Raw genomic sequence first — 21672 nt, forward strand, 5'->3', positions numbered from 1 at the left:
CCCTGTCTTAACCTCACACAAAACGGTGGTGGTAATGTGGCTGCCCTTAGCACAGTTGGCAGTTAAGGGATCTGATCTGTCCTTAGCTGGGAGGAGGAAATTTTACCAATCCAGTCATAGCTGGTATTGTGCGGAGTATCACAGCAGACAGGAAATTAGAATGTGGGTTGTGGGTCCCCGCGTGCCTTAGGGCGCCCGCCCTTTGGAAAGCCTGGCCATCAGGAAGTCAAATGTTGGGATATCAGCACATGGCGGGTGAGGACCGTGGGAGAGAGACCTTTGCGGCCAGTGGGTCCAAACCCCAGCGGGTGACAAATAGGCCATACAGACATCTTGAGTGTGGAGTTTATTGAGGTAAAGGGAATGGAGAAAGGAAGAGAGAACGAGAGAATGGCAAAGAGAGAGAGAGAGAGAGAGAGAGAGAGAGAGAGAGAGAGAGAGCTGCCTCCTCAGAGAAATAGCGGAAAGGAAGAAGAGGGACCATTTGCACCTGCATGCAGACTAGGACCCTGGGCTGGCCTGGGTGCATCCTGCCCGCTGACAGGGCAGGCAGGTATCCTGCCTGAATCCTAGCAGAAACACAGAATAGGATGGCAGGTTTGGCTAGTGAACTGCCTGTTCACTTTCAAGTCATTGATGAAAACCCGGAGATTTATTTACATGCTCTCCTCTTCCTCTCACGGTCTCCCTTTCTGGGTGATAAGAAAAGGGTTGATCAGAGAGGAAGAAACAGGATCGGAGGGGGATTCGATCCTGCTAGGTCCCCGTGCAGCCCTCCAGCGTTGAACTGAGTCTTTGTAGGGAGCAGAGGACAGGCAGCTCCACTGGGGGGCGCTGGTGGCTTCATGGTCAGTAGGGGTCCAGGGCAGAGCCAGTGTTCTCTGGTCTCCCAACACTTTCTCCTTCTTGCCTTTTTCCCTGCCCTTTTAGGCCTGGAAAGGTCCTCGTTAGGGAGAAAGTTACATACTTTATGGGGCAATTTGTTTGCTTTTGAGGGCAGAACTATATTAAAATGTACATAACATAAAACAGTGTTTGACCATTTTAAGTAACAATTCAGCGGCATCCACACATTTGCCTTGTGTGGCCACCATCTCTGTCCATCTCTAGAACCTTTCATGAGCCTCACATTGAAACTGTACCCACGAGACTGTAAATTCCCACCGACTTTCCCATCAGCCCCTGGGAATCACTGTTACGTTTTCTGCACGTCCATGAAGCTGGCTCTTCAAAGTGCTTCACATAACTGACGCTGGGATCATACAATCCTTCCGTGTCTGGCTTCTTTCATTTAGCATAATATTTTCAAGGTTTACCCTAGTCTGCTACCCTGAGGGTTTTATTAAGATTTGCTTTTATTTGTGTATGACGTATGTGCATATCCATGGAGACCAGAAGGGGATCTTGGATCCCCTGGAGCTGGCGTTATTAGTAGTGATGAGCAGCCCGGTGTGCGTTCTAGGAATAGAACTTGGGTCCTCTGTAAGAGCGGCCAGTGCTCTAACCACTGAGCCACCTCTACGGCTCCTAGCACACGGAGTTTTCAGGATGGCTTGATTTTGAACCACAAGGGCCTCTCTTTGGCGCAGACTTCAGGTGGCTGCTGGCTTTCCAATTACAGGAAGCCTATCACTCCTTCATTCTCCACTGTCAGCTTCCTTGCCGCAGACTTTCGAATACAAGATGCGGCCCAAGGAAAGGAGCTGGAAATTCCGTGTGATTGCCACACATCATGTCGCTCCAAATTAACTTCAACAGTAGAAGATGAAGTACGGACTCATTTCTCCCAACCGAATTTTTATATGCTATGCTCCTTGCATCTCTGGGAAGCTAAATACAAACAAACAAACAAACAAACAAAAACTCCGAAGATGGTTTTCTTCCCCCAGGGGACTGCCTAAGGAATCTGAGGAATCTTTTCTGGAAGGAATTCATTCACGCTTAGAATAGAGAGAAAAAGATTCGGAAGATAGCCAGAAAATTCAGAAAACATTGGAGCTGTTTGTTCTAGCTTGACTAAAGAACCACATTGGGAGCCACAAGCTGACAGCTGCCAACTTGCGCTTCTAGGAGGATGTACTTACTGTTTAAGGTCACCTGCTCTTGGTTTCCGGCTGCCACCTCAATCACAGGGGCTGCCACCTACCCCCCCACTCCAGCCCCCAGAATCCCCATAGACTGAAAACCACCGGATAAGAAGAGCAGGGGTAAGGAGAATCACAAACATAATGACCAAAAACAAAAACCAAAGAATCAAAGGCAGTAGGAGCTGGCTCCTTAGCCGGACCTGGATGTGGAGAAAATCTGGGGTGGGCAAAATAGCTGATAGTTTCAAGACCCGTTCTGTTTTTGTTTTTGTTTGCTTGTTTTTTTTTAATATTTATTAATTTATTATGTATTCTGTTTTGCGTGTATGCCTGCAGGCCAGAAGAGGGCACCAGACCTCATTACAGATGGTTGTGAGCCACCATGTGGTTTCTGGGAATTGAACTCAGGACCTTTGGAAGAGCAGCCAATGCTCTTAACCTCTGAGCCATCTCTCCAGTCCCTGTTTGTTTGTTTTGTTGGGCTTTTTGAGACGGAGTTTCTCTGGGTAGCCTTAGCTGTCCTGGAACTCACTCTGTAGACCAGTCTGGCCTTGAACTCAGAGGTCTGCCTTGACTCTGCCTTCCAAGTGCTGGGATAAATGGCCTGTGTCACCACGGCAAGGTTTTTAAGACTTGTGATCTTAAGCTTAAGAAGCAAATGAAAGTTAACATGATTATGAAAAACAAATTGCATAACAGGACAATGGACTTGGGTTGTTTTCAGAACAACTATTATACCTAAAAATGCCTTTCATCTTTAAAACTTTTAACTCAAACTCACTAAGTGCAATACTCATGTAAGTATTTAAGCGCTCGCCTCTTTGTTTTAAAGGAAGCATTAGATAAAATAATTAAATATTTATTCGAGTATGGACGGTACTTAATGGATCATCCTGGCGCCGAAACATAATTGACTTGGGATTTTGTTTGTCTTACATTTGTAAAGCATGTATAAAAACATACATGTGTATAACATTTTGCATACTTATGCATGTAACTGTATATGTACTATATATGTGTATGAGTAGCCTTAGATTCTTGATTTGTTAGATAAAGGTTACAAGCTGCCTTAACTCGCAAATGGAGAATTTTCATTAAACACCAGCGTTTTATCTCTTTAACATGAAGACCCTGTGCTATTTTGCAGTACTTACACAACGGCCCGAATGTTCTAGGTCTTGCCAAAGTGCACTTTTATGCAACTTTGTCCATCATCCCTATGTAAATGGTAACAGATACCATGAAATTGTCTAACAGAAGGCTTCTTTCTTGGCTTCCCACAGCCACAAGTATAAAAAGCAACACAGGTAATGAGGGGAGTGTGGTTCAGTGATCCAGTGCTTACTTAACATTTGAGATGCCCAGGTTTGGCTCCTAGATACCATGAAAAAGAGACATTTTGTTTCAGGCAATGAAAGCTTTTTTAGGAGGATGGGGAAAAAGAGATGAACTATATATAGGCTTACACCTAGAAATAACTGTATTGGGTTATTTTGTTATGGTGGTGGTAGATTTGGGGTGGGGGTTGAGAGTGTTTTTTGTTTGTTTGTGTTTGTGGTTTTTTTTTTCAACTCTCACTCCCCCTGAAGCCCCCAACATGTCCCTCCCACCCTCTCTCATCCTCTCTGAGAGCAATCGCTGTTTCACGTCCAGGAGGCGTGAAATGTTCTTCCCTGTCCTCCAGCTCTGACATTCTTTCCGCCTCCTTCTCCTCCGTGTCCCCGGAGTCTTAGGGTGAGGGGGAGTTTGACACTGGTATCCTGTTAAGGGCGGGCACGTGAAGGCTGTTTGGTGATGATATTAGCCAGTTTTGCTCCTCTTGCCTCATCCCCTACTGGACCAGTACTAGCAATGGTTTTAGCTACAGGCTTTCGTGATGTGTGTTGTGCTTTCCTGTCGCTTTAAGGGACAAGCCACGCCCACTTTCATTACCTCTGACCTGCCTTTTCTGGGCCCTTCCTTTTCTGCTTCCTTGACGTGCCTGCTTTTTGTTATAAGGAAGACCTGGGAATGTTATGGTTTTGGTCCCTTTAAGAGACAAGCCACACCCATTCCCCTTCCCATCCGCTGAGGCAGGCAGATCTTCAGCTTCCAGCCTGAGCTCGCTCTCTTTTCCATCTTCCTCTCGGAGAGGCAGCTTTGCTTCTGCCTCTCTCCCCACTTCTCAGCTTCCCCCCTTCTCTGTCTCTTTCTCCTCTTCTCTCTGGGACCGGCAGCCATTTCTGCCTGGGACTGGCTGCTCCCAGAGCCCGCAGCCTGCCACCACATGGCCCGCTGCCACCATTTGGGACCTATAGCATTTCTGCTGCCTACTGCCGCGGGGATCTTGGAGCATTTTTTAAAAAAGAACAACAATGTGTGTTCTCTCTGTGTGCTGTTCTTTTACATCTGCTGTCTCAGGAGACAAGAAGCAAAAAGAATAGAAATCAATATTTCTTCCTTTCTTTTTTAAATGTGAGACAAGGTCTCACTCTGTACTCTAGGCTAGCCTGGAATGTATTATATAGCTGTGGCTGGACTTGAACACGCAACAATCCTCCAGTCTCAGTCTCCCTAGTGCTGAGCCACGCCCCCCAAGAACATAGATATTTAAACATAAATAATAAGAAACTTTAAAATGACAGTAATTCTAAAAGCCCACTCAAAGGTGTTCTTTACCAGACACAGCCTTCACTTGTCTGATCAAAAATATTTGATCCCATTTAAAATTTCTCCATATAAGCAAAAACTGATTTAGAAAATTTATTCTGATTTTTTTTTCAATCAGAATAAAATAACTTATTTCTGGAGGGGTGGAGAGAGAAAGAGCCGCCAAGCTCAGTCTAATCCATGTACCTACAAAATCCTAAGAATGATCCAGTGTATTAAACCCAAACAAAGTAACGAGCCATAAAAGTATTTTAGTCTATGTACCATCAGATACAGTTTCATTACAATCTGTCTCTTAACCATCTCCTATCCTCAGAAAAAACACAAGAATGAGTTTTAGATTTAGTTGTCGAGAAATATGCTTTCCCCTACATGATCATTAAAAAGCAAATTAAAGAGAGTGTGTCTAGAGTCTACAGAAAACATGAAAACTTGTGTATGGATAATACTTAAGACTAACTCAAATGAACCTTATAATCCATATTTAATACTATGATCATTTATAGAAAAATGTTTTACTTAAAATGTCTCCCTTATTGGGCTGGAGAGATGGCTCAGAGGTTAAGAGCACTGGCTGCTCTTCCAGAGGTCCTGAGTTCAATTCCCAGGAACCACATGGTGGCTCACAACCATCTGTAGTGAGATCTGGGGCCCTCTTCTGGTGTTCAGGCAGAACACTACATACATAATAAATAAATAAATAAATAAATAAATAAATAAATAAATAAAGAATGAATGAAAGGATAAAAAAAAGTCTTCCTTGTTATGGCACACAAGAATGGCAGAATAAATAAGGGAGGAACTGGAGAGATGACTCGGAGGTTAAGAGTGCATAGTGCTCTTTCAGGGGTCTTGGGTTCCATCCCCAGACCTACATGGAAACTTACGACCATGTATAACTTCAGTTCCAGGGTATCTGATGCGCGATTTCATGCCTCCATAGGCACCAGACACATATTTGGTGGACATACATCCATGCAGGTACTCAGACATACACATTAAAAAAATCTTTAAAAAATAAAATCTTGCAGAATGAATGTTAGCGAGTGAAGGAAACCTACAAAGAGGAAGGTCTGCTTCATTGTAAACCCCTAGGAGCCAAATGGTTGAGAGAGCGAATCAGACATGCTTAACAACATTCTTCTGGCAGGAGTCAAAAGCAAGCCGTCTGTATAATTGTAGAGCCACTTAGGAGCAGCACTGACGACTCCTGGTTCCTTTATGGCTTATTTTAAGACTTGCCGCATCATCAGCCTCTTAATATAGAGGGCGAAGCCATGGGTTAGCTCACCAGAGAATCTGAGTCAAATTCTGACTCTGTAGAAGTTTTAGGAGTGCCTAGACCGATTGATTTGGTTTAAAAGTTCCACATTTTTACATGTACAAGCATGATATCTTAGAAAGTAATCTATGCTTAATTAAATGTATAAGTACTCTTCCAGTAAGGAGGAAATAAAGTTTGACCACATCGTAATAGGATTTGCAAAGTGTGTGTGTGTGTGTGTGTGTGTGTGTGTGTGTGAAAGAGAGAGAGAGAGAGTAAGGGTTGCAATGTTTTCTCCTCCTGATAGTGCCTCCCAAAGACTAGGAGTATAGGTGTGCACCCTTCAAACATTTTTAAGGTTTTAATTGACACAGAATAATTGTATGTAGTTATGAAGCAACACGCTTTTCTCTCTTAATGGCACATACACTAGCATCTTATGCTGATAGCATCTTAGGTTTAATGGTTTAAATTGGGGATTCGGGGCTTTCCCACCCCACAGAACAAGGAGTCGGTGAGCTTGGGTGACCTAAGGTTTGTAACTGGAACCTGCTTCTGAGTGTTACTAGCTGAATATCTGCTTTTACTCTCCTCGTTTAGAAACTTTCCTGGCTCTTGGTTTTTCGTAACACGTGGCCCCTATTTAAGAGTATCCCAAGCATTTCTCAGAAGGAGACATTGTAGATGTTAGGTTTTATGTGAGCAGGCTCCTTATAAATATCTCGCTTCCTTTGCTAGGGGCGCCGGCTGCATCTTTATTGAAATGTTCCAGGGTCAACCTCTGTTTCCTGGGGTTTCCAACATTCTGGAGCAGCTGGAGAAGATCTGGGAGGTAAGACAGAAATTCCTTATAAGAAAAAAAAAATACCTCCATTACAAACTTGGAGTCAGATTTGCCTTAGAGACGATTGAAAGAATCCATCTGCTCGGGATGCTGAGCTGCACTTAAGGAGGCAGAGACTTGTTTGTGACAGAATTGAGCTGCTTCGGGATGGTTGGGGGAGGGGTGGGTGAAACTCCCTGCCGTCCCACGCCAGCCTATAAGCTGCTCCACTGAAGACATTTGGGTCTCCTGCTTCCTGTTATTAGTAGTATTTTCTCAGTTCTCAGCAGCCTTTTCTGTCCCGGCTCTACCAGCCTTCACTTTAATTCTACTACAGATTTGGACTGAATCTTCACCAACAGGAGACAGGACACCGAATTTTTCTAGAACCTCATAAAATGCACTTCCCATGTTAGGTAAGGGAAGTATAGAATTTGTCATGCCCATGCCCAAGAGCATGATGCCTAAAATGTTAAAGACCATAATGTGTGCACATATATGTATGAATGGGTGTGTGTAGGGTGTGCATATGTGTGTGTGCATGTGCGTATGAATGTGTGTGTACTCGTGTGTTTGTATGAATGTGTGTATAAATGTGTGCATGCATGTCTATAAATGTGTGCGCATGTGCATATAAATGTGTGTGTACTCGCGTGTCTGTATGAATGTGTGTGTATAAATGTGTGCAAGCATGTATGTCTGTATGAATGTGTGTGCACGTGTGTATAAATGTGTGCAGACATGCATGTCTGTATGAATGTGTATGAATGTATGTGTATGAATGCATGTGTGCATGTGTGTATAAATGGGTGTGTTCACATCTGTATGAATGTGTGTGCATGTATGTGTATGAATGTATGTGTGCATATGTGTATGCTTCCATTTATTTCTTTATTATTTTCTCTATTTGCACTCTGATGTGCTTTGCTTTTCTTTGCTCTGTAGTCAGTGATATAGTCATACTGTATATTTATCCCCTCTTTTTTATGATTTTTCCTATTTTGGTAAAGTATACCTAAAACTTGCCAGGTTGGTCAATGTGTACCAAGTTACAAATAGATTTGATGCATTAAGTTTGGCCATCAATGCCTAATAGATTGTAGGTAACCATAGTGTTCTGTATATTTTTTAAAGGCAAGAGAGGCTATTAATTTTTTTTAATCACAAAGAAATGAATGACCAATGTTAGCCAAGCAGGGGTGGTGCACGCCTTTAATACCAGCACGTGGGAGGCAAAGGCCAGCAAATCTCTGAGTTCAGGACCAACCTGGTGTACAGAGCGAGTTTAAGGATAGCCAGACCTACACAGAGAAACCCCGTCTTGAAAAAAAACAATGCAGGGGCTGGAGAGATGGCTCAGTGGTTAAGAGCATTGGCTGCTCTTTCAAAGGTCCTGAGTTCAATTCCCAGCAACCACATGGTGGCTCACAACCATCTGTAATGAGGTCTGGTGCCCTCTTCTGGACTGCAGGCATACATGCAGACAGAATATTGTATACGTAATAAATAAATAAATAAACAAACAAATAAATAAATAAATATTAAAAAAAGAAAAAAAAAACAATGCAGACTAACAGCAAGAAAAGAAATGACCAAGCCGGGCGATGATGGCGCACGCCTTTAATCCCAGCACTCGGGAGGCAGAGGCAGGCGGATCTCTGTGAGTTCGAGACCAGCCTGGTCTACAGAGCTAGTTCCAGGACAGGCTCCAAAGCCACAGAGAAACCCTGTCTCGACAAACCAAAAAAAAAAAAAAAAAAAAAAGAAAGAAAAGAAAAGAAATGACCATTGTTTGAGAAGACAGATAAATGTATCCTGATATTAACTGTACACAGTGCAGACTTCACCTCAGACTATAGGACGACTCCCTGGGTAAGGGCGGTTGTTGCCACACCTGAGAACCACAGCTCCATCTCCCAACACCATGGAAGAGAGAACTCCCACAAATTGTCCTCTGACTTCCACACACAACCACAACGCACATAATAAATGGAATTTTAAGACAATCACATAGTACCCAATAAGCACTGTGGAACAATGAAAATAAAAGGAGATGGGAAATGTTACTGTTTTAGCCATTAAATGTTACCGTTCACTACAGTCAGCCCTGTGGCGCTGTGGGGCCAGCATCTCTGCGATCATTCCCAGCACTTTTGAATCATCCCAAGCAAAAGCTTTGCAGCCATAAGCACAGTCCTGTCTAGCCTGCCCAACTCAGCCCCTGAGAATCTCTCGTCTGCTTTCTGTCTCTATGAATTTGTGAAATAGCACACACCTTACACCACTGGACTTACATAGTGATAGTCTTTCTGGGTCTGGCTTATTTCACGTACTATGTTTTCAAGGTTCATTCATGTTGTATACGCATCAAAGTACTTTACACTGGGGTTTTTATCAGTTGCGAGGCTCCTTGTCTCCTGATGAAGATAAAAATGTACCACGAGGCACAAAGACATTGCAAATAAGTTAATCACTAATATTAAACTTTATTTTGGCCACCTGGAGGATACTTTGGGAAACCTAGGACAAAATAGGAAATATTTATTCACAAATAAACAGGTTGTTTTCAAGCCAAGGGACTTTTTTCTTTCTCTTTCTTCCTCTCATTCTTTTGTCCTTCCTTCCTTCCTTCCTTCCTTCCTTCCTTCCTTCCTTTCTGTCTTTCTTTCATCTTATAGATGAGAAAACTAAAACTTATGATTTTGTAACCCTGATATGGGACTTATTAAGATGAAATGTATAGTAAAACCAGAACACTGTTTTGTAAATATTTGTAGGACTGGAGAGATGGCTCAGTGGGTAAAGGCCCCTGTTGACAGGCTGGAGGCCTGAGTTCACCCTGGGACCCACATGGTGGAGGAGGAGAGCTGACTCTTATGGGTTGTTCTCTCTCTCCCTCTCTCCCTTCCTCCCTCCTTCTTTATCTCTCTCTCCTTCCTTCTCTCTCTCTCTCTCTTTCTCTGTCTTCAGTGCTGCTACTTCTTGTCCATAACCAAGAGAGAGCCAAGTAGTATCACTAGTCTTCACCCTGCAATGGCCCTTTACACATATGAAGGTTTTTTTTTACCTAGATATGTAATATTTATTGGACATTAACCATATAAAAATATCCTTTGGTGACTAAGAGAACAAGCAACAAGGGACGGGAAAAAAGGGAATATAAAAAAATGTGTTTTGTAGTCAGAGCAGAGTGAGGAATGACACCTCGGTGAAACATATGTGAACCATGGAAACTGAGTACGCAGTAAAAGGGTGTATATGAAGATAGCTAATATAAACCATAATGCTGAAGTGAGGCGTGCTGTTAGAATGTTTAAAAAATATCCTATTTGAAAAGAATTTAAGTATATCCATAGGTGCTATTGCTGTTTGGAGAACTGTATATAAATTGAGTTTTCAAAAGCATTTGGCGCCATTAAACAATCACACGCTTCAAAAACAATCGCTTTGCCATTCTTTGGATTTAGCACAGCACTCAGAAATCAGAGAAAGCGGGTACTGGATGTTTCCCTGGCACTCTAGCTGTTGGTCCTCAGTGACCACCGCTGGCACGTGAGGGGTGTTTCTGCAACATAACTATGGAGGATGCTGTGCGTTGGACATAAGGCACCAAGAAACGAGCACTGTGGCAACACAAGTGTCTTAATGAATCAGCCCAGCATATCCTGCCCAGAAAACCTATCCATGCCTGTCTTCATCATCAGCATACTAAAGTAATCCAGAGACTTTATTTGACATTTATGACAACTTGTCACAAATTTAAATCAAGTGAGCATATAAAAAAAATACTGGCCTGGAGTCAGAACTATACGTTCTGAACATAGCTCTAACTTTGGGTATAATGAAGAATATGTCCATGCAAACTCTCTGAGTCTCACAGTGGGCTCTGTGCTCTGACTCTGGAAAGCTATGGGTCCTGCAGACAAAAGTCAAAGAGAATATTGTAGCCTCTGTCACCATCACCATCATTATTAAATATTGTTGCTGTTGTTGTTGTTTTGGTTTTTTGATAAAAAGGTTTCTCTTTGTCCAAGAACTCACTCTGTAGACCAGGCTGGCCTCAAACTCACAGAGATCCACCAACTTCTGCCTCCCCAGTGTTGGGATTAAAGTCATACACCACCACCACCAGGCTCTCCTATCATTTTTTAAAAGATTTGTCGTGTGTGTGTGTATGTGCGCATGCAGATATGTGCACATGAGTGCCCGTGGAGGCCAGAAGACAGTGTCAGATGCCCCAGAGCTAGACAGAGTTGTGAACTTCCTAGTGTTGGTGCTGGGAACTGAACCCAGGTCCTCTGGAAGAGCAGCAAGCTTTCTTAACCACGGAGCTCTCTCCCTAGCCCCAGTTCCCATACTTTTAAATCATAGCATTCTCTGTACATTGGGCTTTCCCCTTTAGTTAGTTACTTCTGGAGTCTGCATAGCTGCATAGCTCACTGTTAGCTTTGGCCCCATCCCAGGAAGACAGCTCTGCGTGGCTTACAATGTGCTGTAGCCCGATTCACTTAATTCAAGCAGATCTCCTATTGTATTTACAGTTTTGCATTCCGAGGAAAACTAGACAAAAGTGCTACCCCCGGTGACTTGGTTGTGGTGTGTGTGTGTGTGTCTGTGTGTGTGGGGGGGGTGAGGTCAGAAGACAGCTTGAAGGAGCCAGTTCTCTTCCTACCAGGTAGGTTCCCAGGGACCAAACTCAAGCCATCAAACTTGGGAAGCCAGCTCCTTTACTTGTGGAGTCTTCTCCATGGCCCAACTTTGCTGCGTTATAACAGAACTATCTCTCCAGCAGTGGAAGTTTCCTATTCCCTCAGAGCTATACGTAATCAATGATAAATGCTACAACAGTAATAATGGCATCTCAGTTTGGTCCCCTTGTGCGAAACACAGCTGTAATGAGTGTGTATTTGGGCAGGAAGGAAATCTTTCGAGGGTGTGAGGACAGAACAGATGTGAAAGGATCGAGTATTTTACTTTCTAAATTATCACTTTTATTTATTTATTTATTTACTGTGTTAGTGTCCATTTGTGTGTGCGTTGGTGGGTGCCACAACAGGTGTATCGAGATCAGAGGAAAGCCTGTGGAAAACCCTTCTCAGCTTCTTTGATGTTGGCCGCAGGGTTCAGATCTGGGTCAACAGGGCTTCCCAAAGACTAGGCGAATTCTCTACCACTAAGCCACTCCTCAGCACCGATAGGATGCTTTCTGCATACACGTTATAGAATGGCCGAACCAAGCCAATTAACACACACATCACCTTACATACAAGCCTTTGTTGTCATGAAGATACCTTGTAAGGTATCCCGTGGTGTATATGTGCTATGCTCCTGCGGTAGTAAATGCAAGCCATCTCTTTGACATGCTAATTTCTCTCCCCCCCCCCCCCACACACATATGTAGCAGGATGGATTAGATAGCAGCTTTTTGGGGAGTTTCTGCCAATTTCCACTATGGTTGTACAAACCGACAGTCTCACCAACAAAGAGCCAAGGTCACCTTTTCTCCATATCCTAACCAACAAACACCCTTTTGTCATGGGGGGGGGGGAAGAGGAGGGTGTTGAGATAAGGTGTCATAGCCAGTCTTGAACTCCTGATCCTCCCAAGTGCTGAGACTACAGGTGTGTGCTACCATACCTGGTTTAAGCCGTGTAGGGTCTTGCGCATTCAGTTAGCTGAATCATCCTGAGCCCTTAGCTCCTCTCTCTCTCTCTCTCTCTCTCTCTCTCTCTCTCTCTCTCTCTCTCTCATTCCAACAGACTCAGTGATAGTTCCATGGTCCTAACCATAGTTACGGTTGTCCTAATTTGCCCTTCTCTAACGATTAGGAATGTTGAACATTTTTCTCATGCCTTTGAGCCATTCGTGTGTGTTCCTTTGAGAAGTGTCTACTGGAGTTCTTTGCCCATTTTTTTGAATGAGGTGATTTGTTTACTTGCTATTGAGTTCCTTGAGTTCCTTGGACATGGTAGACATCAATCCCTAGCCAAATGTACAGTTGGCTAATGTTTTCGACCAGTCTGTAGCTTGTTTCTTCATTTCTGTTTCTTTTCCTAGAAGCTGTGTATTTTCTTGTAGTCCTGTCCACCTACTTTTGCTTTCATTTCCTATGAAATAAGTTAGGAAACCAAACCGATTACGGAGTTTCTAAAGTTGTGTCTTAACTATTAGGAAACCAAACCGATTACGGAGTTCCTAAAGTTGTGTCTTACTAAGTGAATTTTTACTAAATAAATAATTGAATTTTTGTTTAAGCTTCTAGTATCTCAGTTTAATAAGGTTTTGGCACAAAATTTTCCAGAAAATTTGGTATCTATCTGGCCTCAGTCAAATGTAATCCATACTTACCAAGAAGTCTGATAACTTTTACCTTCCGGCAAATATGGATGTGGCCGCTGTTCATTTCCGGTGTTGCTTCCTCCTCCCTTGCTTCCTTCCTCTCCGCTGTGCTTTGCCAACCAGCAGAAGATGAATGGGCGCCCGTGAGTCACACCCACTCTGTCTACACACGCATCTGTACAAATACAGACGACAGAAGGCTGAGGGAGAAGAATGAGCCGCGCCTCCTCTGGGCTTCACCCCACAAAAGGAGAATTAGTCTAGTTGGTTTTCCAAAATGGAATCCAGGCTCCTCAGTGTCCCCTCAGGCTGGGGCTGGTTGATAGGAAAAGCCTGTAATCCTCTCAGTCACTTTGTCTGGAGAATGGATCAAAGCCGGGCGCTTTTACTGGGTGGCACGACTTTTCAAAACATACCAGGGAAGGGAGAGCAGCACGTTAGCATCTTTTGTGTGATGCAAGCCCAATATAGCCCACTTGCTTGCCTCTCCACCAGGGCCCGAGTCACCACACCGGTGGGTTGAAGCTCCTGCATTCCTCATTAATTCTATTCAGCTGGGCAGTTAGCTTCCTGTCGGGAAACCTGGGCCAGTGTCTGTACCCCGTGCTTCACAGAAACTTAGCATTGAGATACACTGCAAAGAGTCACACCAAGCAATGCAAAGAAAACTACTAGGCCATCACCAGCTTGTCACAAAAGCCACACTGCCCAGATTCCCACACACCGGCTACGGGATTTATTGCCTTCTTCAGAAAATGGTAAGATAGTGTCTACAGAGGACTGTGGTCACCGCACCATCTGAATTCTGCTTGGCTTCAGTCTCCAGAAGACCTCCATTGTCAATGCTTCATCTCCACTAGAAACAAGAACTTTAATTTGGACGTCTAAAGCATAGGTCAGGACCAGCAAGATGGCTCCGTGTGTAAAGGCTTGCTACACAAGCCTGAAGACCTGAATCTGATGCTCAGAACCTGCCTAAAGGTCAAGGAGAGACCCAGCTCCGCGGAGTTGTTCTCTGCCCTCCATACACATCTTGACACACAAAGGCACACACAATTTTTTTAAACTATAAGCCAGCTCTTTTTCACACGATGTTAGCATTATAATGTACCAGTGGAAAAACACATTGTATTCTAAGCTGCTGGACATGGAGAAACAAGAAAATGAGATGAATTTAGTAGAAAAGGCAAAGGTTGGAGCGGAGCCATTTTAGCCAACATCGCACTGCCTAAAGGACAGTGATTTGAACCATGTTTAATTTGAGCACCCCCAGAAACATCTGAACATTCCTGCCGAGGCCCAATCCAGACCAGCAGCCTCTCCTGCCCATCAGTTCATAGGACTTTACAGGGAGGCGTGGGCAGTTACTCCTGCAGCTTCACGTCCTTGACCCTTGGCGATCACACAGAGGGAGGTAGTGAGACGCGCTCGGGTCTGTGGGGACAGGGTGCTTTGCATGATAAACTCAAGAATGTTGAGACTATCAAAAATCCCCCCCCCCCCCCCCCCCCGACACCAGCTGGTTCCATTTGACGTCGCTGAAGTTTTTATTCCTCCTGCTCTGTCTTTTGCGTCTCTGTGTCTGGTTCCATCCATCTGGCTTCTCCTGACCTTCATTCTGCTTTCTCTGACTCTGTATAGGTCCTGGGGGTCCCTACAGAGGATACGTGGCCTGGCGTCTCCAAGCTGCCTAACTACAATCCAGGTAATATTGACCTCAGTGTCTAAATGTTTCAAGAACTGGTGATGGCAGGAGAGTATTGGCCACAGAGTGTCCATCTGGCATTAGACCCACCAAAGACGGACTACTAAACTTGTATATTTCCCAACAAATTCTTCTATTTATTTAAAACAGGGTCTGACTGTATAACCCTAGTTGGCTTGGATCTTGTTGTGTAGACCAGGTTAGCCTCTACCTCCTATGTGCTGGGGGATTTCAGGCTTGTACCACCATGCTCAGCTAAATCCTTTTATGAAAAGGACAAATAGTGAAATACTAACTGAGGTTAAATCAGTTCCCCAATGCTATAAAACCTAGGCAGCAAGGTGAAAACCATTGGAAAGGTCTGTTACCACGGGTTGTCTACAGCCGTTTCCAAGTCCACCATGGCTCCAAGGAACAGAATGCTTCGAATCATACAAGCAAGGAACCGTTCTCACTGCCGAGACTGTGACCATCCCTGAGTTTATCTGCTACGTGGTTGAGCCTTGCATAAAAGGGAAGTTAAAGCAACAGAGGGAGCTAGAGGCACGGGAGACCAAAGACAAGCCAGGTAAGATGCCTCCAGAGAATCGTCTCTCTGCCTGGCAAGTGGTCATGTCTGTCATACATGGCCCTACACAAGGGACGGCTAGGGATAGATAAGGAAGCATCAGAAGTGTTGTCCACAGGGAGATTCTCTGAGACGCAGTCAAATAAGCAAGAAGTCACTTGGTGGCATTGAGACAGACGTGAGGAGAGAGCCAATGAGCCAGAGGATGAAGACGGGCTCTCTGGAAGCCAGAGAAGCAAGCAGAGGCCTTGGCGATGCTAACCTCTTCCTGGCAGGGCTAAGGAAGTGCACATAAACAGATAAGGATATGCCTGGCTTGAAAGTGTTCCAAGACAGATTATATCCTCTTTCTTTTCTGACATCGTCCCATTCCTAACCCCAAATTTTACCAAAGTGTCATCGTAGACTTTGGCGTGAGGTTCTTCTGGAAGCGTTTCGGTGAGAGCGAGAAATTGCAGGGAGACTTCAAAAGCGGTTAAGGAAGAAAACAAAAACCAGGGTGTGGTGGTATCAACCCATAATCCCAGCATTCGGGAGGCTAAAGCATGAGAAATTTAGGTCTGAAAAGCTCACTGTGTGTTTGTGTGTGTGTGTGTGTGTGTGTGTGTGTGTGTGAGAGAGAGAGAGAGAGAGAGAGAGAGAGAGAGAGAGAGAGAGAGAACCAAGAAAAAGAGGAATAGACAACAGACAGGAGAAGGAGGCTTTCTCCCTTTTTACCCTACATCTATTATTTTATTCAAAAAGCTATGCATAGCCACCAGTCCTTTTAAACTAATCAGAGTTAATGAAACTCCACAGAATGTAGATGAGGTTTCTCTTTCATTTCCCGGCTGCCCAGACCCGAAATAACGACACAGAAACTGTATTAAGTAAAACACTGTTCAGCCTATTAGCTCGGGTTTCTTATTAACTCACTCTTACATCTTAAATTAACCCATTTTTATTATTTTATATTTTACCATGAGGCTCGTGGTCTGCTGGTAAGGTTCCCGTTAGTGGCTTGTGTCTTTTTCCTTCAGCAGCTACATGTCATCTCTCTGACTCCGCCTGCTGTCTCTCTGCATCTCTGTTCTGATTTCCTGCCTGGCTTTACTCTGTTAAGCCATTGGCCGAAAGCAGCTTCTTTTTTTAACCAATGGCAGTAAAACATATTCACAACATACAGAGGGGAATCCCGCATCAATGGAAAGCGAAGGACTAACTGTAAAATCCTTTCAACTTCTTTGTGAACGAACGTATTCCTTACTTAATGGCCTTAGAGTTATCTAGAAACGCTGTACTGTTTCTAACTATTTTTCAAGAGTTTGACCCTCTGGTCTTGAGGTGTAGCGTAGTGTCTTCTCCTTTGGCGTGACATGAAGGCAAGAAGAAAAGGCTGTTTACAGAGATCATGGTTCAGTCCGCATTAGCTCCTGGATCTGGTTGCCATGGTTTCCGGGAGAGTCGCATTCTTATCATTTCCCGTCTAGCCTGTATTCCCTCCCCATCCATCCCTCTTTGCCTGGGTGAGAATGGACCCACTTAACCTCCCTCTTCTCCCTAACATAGACACCAGTGGAAGTTTAGAATCAGAACACATGGGGCTGGAGAGATGGCTCAGTGGTTAAGAGCATTACCTGCTCTTCCAAAGGTCCTGAGTTCAATTCCCAGTAACCACATGGTGGCTCACAACCATCTGTAATGAGGTTTAGTGCCCTCTTCTGGCCTGCAGACATACACACAGACACAATATTGTATACATAACAAATAAATACATATAAAAAAAATAATCAGAACACATTTAGGCACACGTGCACACACAGGTGTCGCAGTGAGCTTGGGCAGCTGCCCCAAACTTCAAATACTTGGTTTTCAGGTTAGTCTAGGCAATGACGAGATATCCCTATGACAGATGGTCATCAAAGCTAGGAACATGGCCAGACTCTTCCCTGCCAGATTCCATGCTAGAAAGATAACCGGGTTCTAGGAAAGCAGAGAGAAACATGTCACTCTGTTCGTATTGCCATTGTGTCAAAGTTGTGTGCCAGTTTCCAGTATCAGCAGAGCTTGACTTTTGCACTGTTGTTGTCTACTTCGGCTTAATTCAGAGGAGTAAAACCATTCTGGGAACTTGCAATCTGCTAGACCCGTGCAAGGTGCTAGTCCCTGGATGGATGTGGTGTGTTCTTGAGTCTGCAGAGCATGGTTTGCACTCTTTCCCTGATTCTCTCTGTTACTGCAGTGTTTATTATGTTCCTATGGCTTTGGGGAGGCCTGTGGTTGTGGACCAGGGTGAGCATAGGGAAGGTGGTGTACCCTTAACCACAGCCAGAATTTCCAGCCCTTCCTTTGTAAATCTTGAGCGTCAAGAGTATCTTGGGCATGGGGTTCGTACTGTATTAATAACTCAATCAAAAAGGAGCGTATTCTAAAGGGATCATCAAGATTCCTGCCCCAGGAGCAAGTCTTATGAATGAGCAACTCTCTCTTGAGGCACTGAGGAGGAGGTGGGTCCCAGAGCATTGCAAGTTACCCCTCCTATCCAACTGCACCCCTATTCCTATTAACCCCCTCTCCACCCTCCCCCGCCCTACCCGATTCACAGGCTCTGGTGATCTGCTACTTTACCCTCTCCTTCCTATGAGATCAACACTTACCTTTTGCACAGAAGTGAGGAAATAGGAGCCCTATCTTCCTGTTAACGTAGCCCAGCTACCATAGTGTCCACCATGCTACCAGAACTGACAGAATCCTATGGTTTTCATGGACACAGTATTCTGTTACAGGTACACAACACCTTTCCTGCTTTCCTTTTCACTTCATCCTCCGCCTACCTTGGTGTAACCAGTGCCGCAGTCAACACCAAGTGTAACTGTGTGCATGACATAAATTGGCTTCAGTTCCTTTGGATACACTGAAGGATCACAGGGTTTTTATTCCAGGTTTTCTTTTAAATAAATATCTGCACAGTTTTCCTTAATGGCTGTACTCATTTACATTCCTACCGATGGTGAGAACGGTGAGAGGTTTTCCTTTTCCATATCCTTACCATCATTCATCACCACCACCATCATCACCACCACCACCACCACCATCATCACCACCACCATCATCACCACCATCACCATCACCATCACCACCACCACCATCATCACCACCATCACCACCATCACCACCATCACCATCACCACCACCATCATCATCATCACCACCATCACCACCACCATCATCATCATCACCACCACCATCATCACCACCACCATCACCATCACCATCATCATCACCACCATCATCATCATCACCACCATCATCATCACCACCATCATCACCATCACCACCATCATCATCACCACCACCATCATCATCACCACCACCATCATCACCATCACCACCATCACCACCATCACCACCACCACCATCATCACCACCATCATCACCACCACCATCATCATCACCACTACCATCATCACCATCATCACCATCATCACCATCATCACCACCACCATCACTATCACCATCACCATCACCACCACCACCATCACCATCATCACCACCACTACCACCATCACCATTTATTGTGTGTGTGGGTTGCTTCTGTACTTTTTGAGGACAGGATCTTGTTACATAGCTCTGGAATTCTGGAATTCACTCCGTAGCCTACGCTGGCCCCATGCTCATGGTGACCCTTCTACCTCTGCCTCCTAGCTAGCTTGTGCCACCATACCCATCTCTCTGTGTCTTGTTGCTAGTGTCTGTTCTGACACTGGATGCAGACTCTTGGTGTGGCCGCTCATTTCCCCGAGGATTACCGGTGACTGTTTTTTTCATGTGATCCTTGGTTGTTTACATTTTTTTCTTTCTTTCTTTTTTTTTAATACTCTTGCCTGTCATTCTCCTGCTTAGAAAAGCGTGTGCTGCTGAGTTAAATTCCTAGTACACCCTTCACCCTGCACAGCTGAAGGTGCTTGGCCTCTCTGAATATGAATGGACAGTCCAGTCTCTGTCCACTTGCTGCCATCACTAGGCCTTGTCTGGATTCTGTCTTGAGGAGCCAGACCGATTCTGACGGGGATATAAAAAAAAATCACCTGGTGCTGACTCCAAGGAGTCCCAGTTTCTTCCCAGTTCCGGTGAGCAGTGCTTTAGGCTGTGGTTGGCTGTAGCCGCTCATACCTGATTAAATCTGCAAGGTGAGAAGGGTGTATCATGTTCGAGACTGCCTCCTCGGCTCCTTCCTTCCTTCCTGTCCTTCCCCACTCCCTGCTTAAGCAAGCAGGGCTGAGAACTCTCCATCCTCCACTTCAAAGGGCCAGTTGTCTTATTTTGATGTGGGCAGATTGAGGAGCAGGCTTTGAAAAATAGCCCCCCCTCTTTTTTTTTGTTTAATCTTTCCTCCTGGGATGGCTTTCAGAGCTGTATATCCAAGTGTCAGAGATGGGGTTCTGACGAGCCTGGATTCCCAGACTCTCAGCGGGATCGCCCTCTAACAGAAATATAAAAGTGAAATATTAAAAACCCCGGGACGTGAACCCCATCTGCTGAGTAGCCAGCACCTTGCCTGCTTGTACCACGGGGGAAGAAAGATCTTGAAAAAAGAGGGAGGGGGGAAAAGGCTTTGACTATGAGACTTACAGGGTTAGTAGAGCATAGTAAGTTCCCCCTCAAAGGAGTGGGTGTTGCTCCGTGCCCCCTAAAACTCTCAGCCTTTGACTGGGCCACCAGAACTCACCAGCCTCCTTCTGCAAGGCAACCCCCCCCCCCTTTTCACATGCTAACCGAGGTGCCTGTGATTGGTTGAACAATAAAGTGGTCACACTTGCTAAAGGGCTGGTATATTTCACACAATTAGCCAAGACACATTCATCAAACTGACGGGGTTGGGGTTGCTGGCCTCCTGGGGTGGGGGAGGGGAGAAATTTTGGTGACTCTTCCTAAAGCATCCCTAAGCCGTGATAGAATCCTACGGGAGAGTATTCTGCCCCAGTGTCTAAACTGATGGACTATCTGGGATGCGGTGGGTTTGCGGCCCAGGGGATCCCAGAGGCAGAGAGCAAACCAGAGGCTCCTCTTGGCTAAGATTTGCTAATACGGACGCTAGTGTGAATTTGAGCAGCAGATGCCCCCGTAGGTGTTTTCACAAAGCCTTTGCACCTCCTCCTTCCATTCACAAGAAAATGCACTTCCAGTTTGCTGGAAACCTCAGGCATTCCGGGGCCAGCTAAACAGAGGCTGTGCCCACCCACACAGTGTGGGCTTCCCCCATCCAGATAGGAATAAAACCTACAGAGAAAGCGAAACAGACTCGGTTAAGACAAGGAAGCAACCAGCCCGGTGTTTGTCCGAAGTTCTTGGAGGGCATTAAAATGCAGTTCATTCTTGGAGAAAAGGGAATGCTTTGATCACAACGCTTTCTGATTTCTCTTCTCTCAATCCCCTTTGTCTGTATTTTCCAATGGCAACAGACGACAACACGCTCTTACCTTGGAGATCTGTTTTGCTACAACATCTCGTAGGGCTTTTCAGAGAACCAACTAAATATTTAGACGTGGCTCTGTTAACGTAAACGGAGGCTTGCTCCTCTGGAGGCTGTCCAGGCCCCCTCTCATTAGCTGCAGAGATCTTGTGATAAAGAAGGACTTTTTTTTCCCTTCGGCCCACATGATCGCAGCCCAGTTGTGGTTTTTAATGTGTCACTGATTGTTCCGTCCAACTCCTTTTGCTCCCTCTGAAAAGGTCTGTCGGGGCTCTGTTTGCTTCCTTAAACACGGTTTTTGAAAGCTCTCACGCTGCGTGAGCTCAAATCCCAGCATTAATGCGCCGCCGAGTTCATTTCAGCACACTCAAAAGCGCTGAGTTTAAATCCCTCTCAATTCCATTTGCGGCACCAGAAGACTTTATCCCTTCTCCGCTAATGGTTCCAAGTTTACATCTAGATTCTGGGGGTCAAGGACAGGAGAGGATTTAGAAATAACAGTGCGTGACATTAGTCAATGCGTTTGCCAAATTGGCAATTAGTTCCCGATGTGCATGCAAAACACTTTACTCCTGTCTCTTTGATGCCTGTTCCCATAGAACAGGGAGCGGCGCGTCCACTGAGGGCTTCCGACTTTTAAAGAGATATCTGCTGGAAAGCCCGCCCGATGGGCCTTGTGAGCTCAGCCGCAGGGAAGCATCCGGGATTACGCTGATTTCCAGTCTCAGGAAAGAACACCTCTTTCGGGGAGTTTTTCCACTGGAGGAACTCAGGGGAAGTCAAAA

At 44.9% G+C, this 21672-nt stretch overlaps 1 protein-coding gene across 1 annotated transcript in view; it reads left to right on the top strand.

Annotated features, from left to right (window-relative positions):
• LOC121458840 (cyclin-dependent kinase 15-like) overlaps nt 1–21672 on the top strand; it is a 61202-nt gene that overhangs the window by 22459 nt on the left and 17071 nt on the right. Inside the window, exons 9-10 of the mRNA XM_041668164.1 lie at nt 6739–6832; nt 14804–14867. Of these exons, the coding sequence (XP_041524098.1) occupies nt 6739–6832; nt 14804–14867 (158 nt within the window). The remainder of the gene's footprint in view (nt 1–6738; nt 6833–14803; nt 14868–21672) is intronic.

This window comes from Microtus oregoni, unplaced genomic scaffold (genome assembly GCF_018167655.1).
Source record: "Microtus oregoni isolate MIOR12 unplaced genomic scaffold, Mior012 000018F_ref0000195, whole genome shotgun sequence".
Lineage (NCBI taxonomy): Eukaryota > Metazoa > Chordata > Mammalia > Rodentia > Cricetidae > Microtus > Microtus oregoni.